General features: G+C 58.6%; 1 protein-coding gene across 1 annotated transcript; it reads right to left on the bottom strand.

Moving 5' to 3' along the window:
* Positions 1-285: 285 nt before the first annotated feature.
* On the bottom strand, positions 286-6,471 carry KIAA2013. The gene is made up of 3 exons (XM_082687664.1): positions 5,278-6,471; positions 2,499-3,352; positions 286-965 (listed from the first exon to the last, which is right to left on the bottom strand). Exons 1-3 carry the CDS (start codon positions 6,308-6,310, stop codon positions 948-950), a joined length of 1,905 nt encoding a protein of 634 aa, XP_082543790.1. The 5' UTR covers positions 6,311-6,471; the 3' UTR covers positions 286-947.
* Between the last annotated feature and the right edge of the window lie 790 nt (positions 6,472-7,261).

The raw sequence follows: 7,261 nt of genomic DNA on the forward strand, positions 1-7,261 counted from the left end.
GCAGTTGTGAGCGACAACATTCAGCTGGTGACAAGGAGACCAGGCTTCCAGGGTGAGTCGGGCTGTGGCACCTGTGACACAGGGACCATGGCCTAGGTCCTGAGCCCCCCCTCACCCCCGCCCCAAGGGCAAATAGCACCTCCCATCTCCTGAAGAGTTAGACATGGGGAAAGGGCAGGGCCAGGTGGCTGGTCCTTCTGCCTCAGACACCAGCCCACCCCAAAAGCCTGGTGATGGAGGAAGACCCCACGGCTCCGGGTTTCAACCACACACAAACCGGTCATGGAAGTTTGAAAGAGATTTATTTAAAAACAGAACAAAAAAGAAGCTTTGGTATTTCAAAACCCAACAATCATCGATCACTAGAAAGTTAAACACCTCCCGTAAAGCCCAGAAGTACAAAAAGCACAGATCTCCACAGGCTCCTGATGAGAGACAATGTGCAAACCCAGGGTGAGCCGGGACCCGCCCTCCGCACAGGCTGGGTGGGGTGGCCCGGGTCACAGGTCACCTCCGCCACTCACTGTCTCAAGTGGACGCCAAAGCCACCCTGCCAGATCCCAACAACAATAAATTAAAAATTCAGTTGAGAAAGAACACATTAAATTAGGAAGAGAACACAGTTTTTCCTAGACACATCTTTTCAAAGGGGGGTCTATGTCCTGGGACAGAAGAAAGGGGGTGGGGAAGCGGAAAGAGTGAGTTCAATTTCAAGTATTTTCCATCTAGGTTCATTTTATTGAGTCGAAAGCTTACAAAAAGTCCACTGAGCCTCCCCTCCCGCTCCCCGAGGCCGACTCCTGAACATCCACACGCGCTCTGCGTCACCGGTGTCCCCAACAAGGCACAAAAGGGTGGGTGCTCTCAAAGCTCCCTGTTGGCGCGGCAGGACTGTCAGTGCTGGGCGTCTGGTGCAGACGGCGCTGAAAGCGGGGCTGTCGGCGCGCTCAGACACTGGGGTCCTCCTGTTCAATGAGCAAAACAGCTTGTTACTCTTCACCACCAACCTGGGGAGGCTACACGATTACCAGGGGGATCAGAGGACGGAGATGACCCTGGTGGTCCCCCTGCCCAGGCTCCGATCGGGCTCTGCAGCCACTCCTGGCCCAGGGACGTGCCACAGCTGCCGTGGAGTTCATGGCCTGGACACCTCCGCGGGCCCGCGTGGTGTTTGCCAGGCTCTGGTCTGCCGTGGCCCAGCTAGCCCGAGGAAACGGAGGGCCGGGCGGGTAGCACCCCCAAATTAGGGGTTTGGCTTGCCCCCATCCTGGATCAGGCGGGGAACCCAAGGCGGATGGCTGTAGCCAGAGGCCCACCAAGCAGCAGTGCCTCCCTCAGAGGCTGTCAGCCCCTGCTCTCATCCAGCTCGGAAAGATTTTTCATGGGACTTTCCCTGTGTTCGTCAGGGGAGAGCTCAGACCTGCCGCCCACCCCTCCCCCACTCCTTCAGGCTGACTGTGGCTGCTTCTCAGCCTGGCCTCGGGCCAGAAACTAGAAACCAGAAGGCACGGAGCCCTCTGTGGAGGTAATGAGGCATCCGTCCGCGCTGGCGCAGGCTCCGTAAGCACTGAGAGCACAGATGCGAGCTCGTGTGCCTCTCCACTCACCGGTCCGACACGAGGGGGAAGAAAGGGAAGAGAACCCAGCTCCCTCTGAGGGACTTTCTCCTGCAACTGCTAAGAACGGACCCCCTTCTGTTCCCGCCCGGGAAATCCGGGCAGCGAGAAAGCACAGGGGGCCGGCTGGCAGGGCAGACGAGGCGGCCTCCCCGAGGCTGAGCCTGATCCCCAAGACACATTTCAGCCGAGAGTCCCACAGCGGCCGAGCTCAAAGTCACGGCTTCCTGGGGGCAAAGATGTTTCAGGAAACAGGGTGGGGAAGGATCGTGCCCTGCACTGACGACATGACCCCCTTAGCTGATGCACAGCGAGGGCAGTGAACGGGGCCCTCGGGGTGAAGACAGGGCTCCCCCCAACTGCAGCTTACACGGAGGCTTGAGTCAACGTAGGGCCTCGTTGCAATTCGTAAATGCTGCGATTTACTGGGGCCGGGAAGGGACTGTCCCTGGGAGGCCAGCAGACAGCTACCCACCACTGGCCTTCCTAGGGTCTCCTCTTAGAAGTCACTTTCTGACATCCTCTCTAAACATACTCCTCTCTGTGTTGCCGGCGGAGGGCATTGGCTTAAAAGGGGACCCCAGGGACGCCTGAATGGCTCAGTTGGTCAAGCATCTGCCTTCGGTTCAGGTCACAATCCTGGAGTCCTGGGATCAGGCTCCCTGCTCGGCGGAGAGCCTGCTTCTCCCTCTGCCTGCTGCTCCCCCTGCTTGTGCTAGCGCGCTCTCTCTCTCACTCTTGCGCTATCTCAAATAAACAAATAAAATATTCAAAAAGATAAAAAGGAGGAGACCTAGTATGGCCCGGGCCCTCCCCTGCGCTGAGCTCCGGACAGAACACAAGGCCGGGGCCCCGGGCTCTGAGGACACAGGGGCTTTATACCTTACTCCTGAAGAGGGGCTTGGCCCCAGGCCCACAGTACTCGTTGTAGATGAGCTTGAAGAGGAAGAGGTGGAAGAGGGTGATGAGGGAGGCCACGCTGAACCAGAAGAGGAAGGGCAGCCCGGGGTCCTGCTGGGCCATGTGCTCATCGTGGGCCAAGATGGCCTTGAGGTGCAGCGTGTGGCGCAGGTCCTGCAGGTGCGTGAGGTCGGTGGAGATGTACAGCAGCGGCGTGATGGGCTGTGTCACCATGACCGGGAAAATGTGGCCCTGCGGCGCCGAGGTCAGCTCCACCGGCTCCTCCAGGCAGCCCGCCTCGCACGCGTAGACCTTGACGGGCTGGCCGCGCGGCTCCACGGACACGTGCAGGTACGGCTTGCCCTCGGGGTCGGCGAGCACGGCCAGGTCGATGTGGTCATTCTTGTAGCGGACGCCGCGCAGGGCGTAGCTGTTGTGCAGCACGTCGGGGTCGGCCTGGAACTGCAGGTGGTTCTCGGTGAACTGGAGGCCCCCGAAGCTGAGCACCATGCCCTGCAGGATGCCGGGGGCGCCGACCCGCACCAGCCCCTTGCAGCCGCGCTTCTGCAAGGTCAGCCTCCACAGGTCGGACAGCTGCAGGATCTGCGGGACCGAGGCCAGGCGGCCCGGCCACAGGTTCTCGGCGTGCATGGTGGCGTGGCCGCTGAAGCAGTGGTCTTCGTAGTTGAGCGTCGACTCCATCTGGTCGCGCTCCCGGTGGCTCAGGCCGGGGCTGAGCAGGGGGGCCGGGGAGCAGGAGAGCATGTAGTACAGAGTCAGGTTCACGGTCAGGCCCGAAGGGGTGTGGGCATCCGTGATCTTCTTCATTTCCACACCTGTAATGCCACAGAGGGTGCACGGTTAAGGAGGAATGGTGTGGCCGGGAGGCCAAGGTCATGACATGAAGAACAACAAGAGAAGGAAGCTTTGGCCTCGAGGAGGCACATGGCAGCTCCGGTCTCCCCCGAGGAGGAGACAAAGTCATTCAGTTTGACCCTGTAGGCCTGAAACCTAAAATCCTGCTCAAAGTGGGGCCTCCTGCCAGCGCCCAGAAGAACACAGATGGGGCCAGGACGTGGCCAAAGTCAAGCCCTCTGTCTCCAGAACACAGTCACCAGCGCCCTGGCCGTCTCAGCCTGCTCCTTGCTAACATCTCGTTCTCACGCCCTGTAGCTTTAAGTAACATCTGAACACCCGACCTCCCAAATCTGTATGAATTCTAGACTCAAACAGCTAGCTGCCCTTTGGGTGTCTCCATCCGGATGCCTGACGGACACTTTGAACCCGACGTGGTCTGAACTCTTCCAGCTCCAAGCCAATCCTCCACCAGACTATCTCCGGACACTTGCTTAAGCCTTCCCCACAAATTCAGGAGTCACTCTCAAATTCTCACGCCCCACGCCCAGTCCATGCAAAGTCCTGCTGGCACCACCTCCAAAAGTAATCAGAAGCCATCCACTTCTGTCTCCACAGAGTGGCCACAGCTCTGGTCCCAGCCACCCTCCTCTTCCACCTGGGCTCCTGCAAAATCTTCACGTGGGGTCTCCATGTCCCACTTTCATCCCCTTACAGTCCGTTCTCTGCACAGAGCAGCCAGAGGGGGCCTTACAAATGTACAGCTGGGGGGTGTCTCTGCTTGTTTTCCATCCCACACGGAATCAGATTCACCATCCTCACCAAGGTCTACAAGGCCCTTCAGGATCTGGTGATCCCTTCGCCAGCAACCTGCCGGCTGCGCTGGCCTCTCGGCTGCAACCTGCCGGCCACACTGGCCTCAACCACACCTGCTCCTGCCCGAGGGCCTCTGACCCGCTGGCTCCCTCCACATCATCACTCGGCTGCTTTCTTGTTATTCAAGTCTGAGCTAAGTGCTTTCCCCTCGGTGTCCCCGGCAACTGGGGCTAACCCCACTCTCCCCTCACCCTCCAACGCGTATTTTTAACTTTACCGAACTTTTTATTCCGACAAGTTCCCTTCCTTACTCATTCAGATTTTCACTTTTCTAGTATCACCTTCCTCCCATCCAGAATCTGAGCAAGCACCAGGAGAACAGGAACTCTGTTCTAATTCACTTCTATACCCTCATATGGGGAGAACAGTCCCTGGCAAGATCCAATCAATTCTTGCTGAGAGGATTAAACACACGTTGAGCAAGTAAGCGTGGGAATGGAGACAACAAGCACCCTGGAAACCAACATCTCTCTCATCTAGAATAGGATTTCCTTTACCGCAACAGTCAACGAGGGAAAGAAGTTTTCATTTGACCTGCCCATTCCAACCTGCTGGAGAATACGTTCCATTCCCTCCCAGTGGAAAGGTGCAGCCACTCTGGCCAAGGCACACTTCAGCCGAGTGGGAGCCCTGCCTTGGGGGCGCCTGGGGCATGTGACTCTTGATCTTGGGGTTGTGAGTTCAAGTCCCACATTAGGCACAGAGTTCGCTTAAAAACAAAGAAAAAAGCCCAGGCCTGTCACCAGCCGGATTGTGGGAACCTCAGGAGAGAATCTGGGGACAGCCAGGCATCTCCGCCTGTTGATTTATCCTTTAAAAACTGACCCCCACATCCATTCTCAGTATCAGTGCTCATCTACAAGAACAAGGAACAGTAAGACCTGTCTTTCACACTCATTCTTTCATTAGAATCTCCCACTACTCCCCTTCAGTGTCCCCTTCGTACACTTTAGCGGAGTATCTCCACAGTGGCCCGTGTACTCCCTGGTGTAAGGTGTGGACTGTGGACCAGGAACTGGCCAGGCCTCACCTGGGCTGAAGAGCTGAGCCCAGAGGTGCTGGTGGTCCTGAAGGAGCTCAGCCGCCGGCATCTCCAAGAGCTCCAGCATTTCCTTTCGGGCCAAATCCTGGAGCACCTTGAGCTCCTTGGATGCTTTGCTTTTGAGCACCTGGGGGCTAATGGGGCCTGAAACATGCACCACCCACAACACTGTCTCGTCCAGTTGTGTCTTGGGAGCCACTTGGAGCCGGTTCACTAGCTTCTTGGCGGCCACCACCACCAGGTGCACCAGCCCCGTGGGAAAAGGCGGGGACCGGCCTGAGTAGAGGAGGAACTGATGATCTCCCACCTTCTCCAGGGTACTGGTGAAGGCTCTGGGGACCGGGCCGGCAGTGGGCCCGACAGTCTGCAGCGCGGCCACCCGCTCCGTGGGATTGTTGAGCTGGATACGCTGCAGATAGACGTGGGGTCGGCCCCGGTGCGCCAGAAAGTCCTCTTGCAGAAGCACGCAGTCGCGGCCTGATCCTGTGACCAGGCCGGAGGCCGAGGCGGGCCCGGGGGCGGCGGCCGCAGGGCCAGGACCCGAGGTCCCAAGCTGCAGGCAACGCACTCGGCGCAGCAGCCCTTCACGTAGCAGCAGCACTGACTCTCCCGCTTCGGAGAGCGCACTGAGCGGGCGCAGCTGCACGAAGGGCACGAAGTCCGGCGCCACGGCGGGCTCTCGTTCTCCAGGAGTCACCCACAGCCGGTTGGCGGCCACGTCCAGTGCCAGGAAGCCGTTGGCCACCAGGGCCGGCACTCCAGGGCCCAGTGGAACAGCCTCGCCGCGCTCCCGCAGGCCGCGCCAGGAGCGGGTGGCCGCCTCCAGGCAAGCAGAAGGCTCAGCGGCGCCCGACTCGCCGCGGGACCAGGGCAGCAGGTGCAGGCCGCCCGCGGCCCGCCGCGCCCCGGAACCGGCGAACCACAGAAGCAGCAGCAGGAGGCCGAGCAGGCAGAGTAGGCGGCGGGCCCAGCTGCTCGACAGGAGTCCCGGCAGCCCCTTAAGCCGCTGCTGCAGCCACATCGGGCCGCCAGGCGCGGCGCGGGGGCGGCCGCCGGGCCCGCCGCCCAGCCCACCGGCCCGGCCGCCCGCGCCTCACTCCCAGGCCCGGACCGCGGCGCCCACCCCGGCCCCTGCCGTAGCCGCCCGCAGCAGCAGACACCGCCGCTTCCTCCTCCTTCTCTGTTTCCCCCGGCCGTCAAACAACGCCGGCCGTCAAGCGCCGCCGGGTCTTTTGCGACACGCAGGAAAGGAGGGGGCGGAGGGAAGAGGCGGGGCGGGCCAGAGAGAAGGGGGCGGAGCCACGGCCCGGACGCGCCGGGAGCCATCCGGGCTGGACGGTAGTATCCGGGACAGATAAAGCGTAGTCCTCGAGAGGGCTGGGGTCTGGGGTGGATATTGGAAGCATCCAACGCACTTGCAGAAAAAAAAAAAAAAAAATACTGAGCCAGCCAAACTGAACACGTGTTGGGCCCAGTTTGCCACTGATGGATTCAACAGCCCTAAGAGTAGAAAAAAATAAAAAGGAGACTTTTCTGTAAAAATTACGATCCTCCCTGCAAAAAAATATAGAGAAGAAAGGAGGAAAGGAAAGAAGGAACGGACGAACGAAGCAAGGTTGGAAAGAAAGAAAGAAAGAGGAAAGTAACCATTGTAAACTAGACTTTTTAGGAAATATTTTGTTGACAACTCTTCCAGACCTGTCTGGCTGCACGTTCAGCATATAGACACACGAACCCAGCCCAGGACTGTCCATTTCTCTACCACACCAAGTCGTCTTTTTGATGTCACCCTGAGTTTTAATTCACGAAATGACATGAGACATTAAAGTCTCATTATTTGAAAATGCCTTTAAATTGTGAATTATCAGTGCAAAAGAGAAATTTTGTTTTTTTGTTTTTTTGTTTTTTTTTCTGGGGAAAAAATTCAATACGGGCACAGGGGCGGACAATGGAGCAATTGTTTCCACTTTGG

This window comes from Mustela nivalis, assembly GCF_964662115.1.
Source record: "Mustela nivalis genome assembly, chromosome: 10".
NCBI lineage: Eukaryota > Metazoa > Chordata > Mammalia > Carnivora > Mustelidae > Mustela > Mustela nivalis.

Excerpts from the sequence above, each read along its gene's own strand:
- KIAA2013 (XM_082687664.1), bottom strand. The coding sequence starts at position 6,310 with ATGTGGCTGCAGCAGCGGCTTAAGGGGCTGCCGGGACTCCTGTCGAGC. Across the intron at positions 3,353-5,277 it reads GGCTCAGCTCTTCAGCCCAG|GTGTGGAAATGAAGAAGATC; the intron begins GTGAGGCCTGGC and ends GTGGCATTACAG.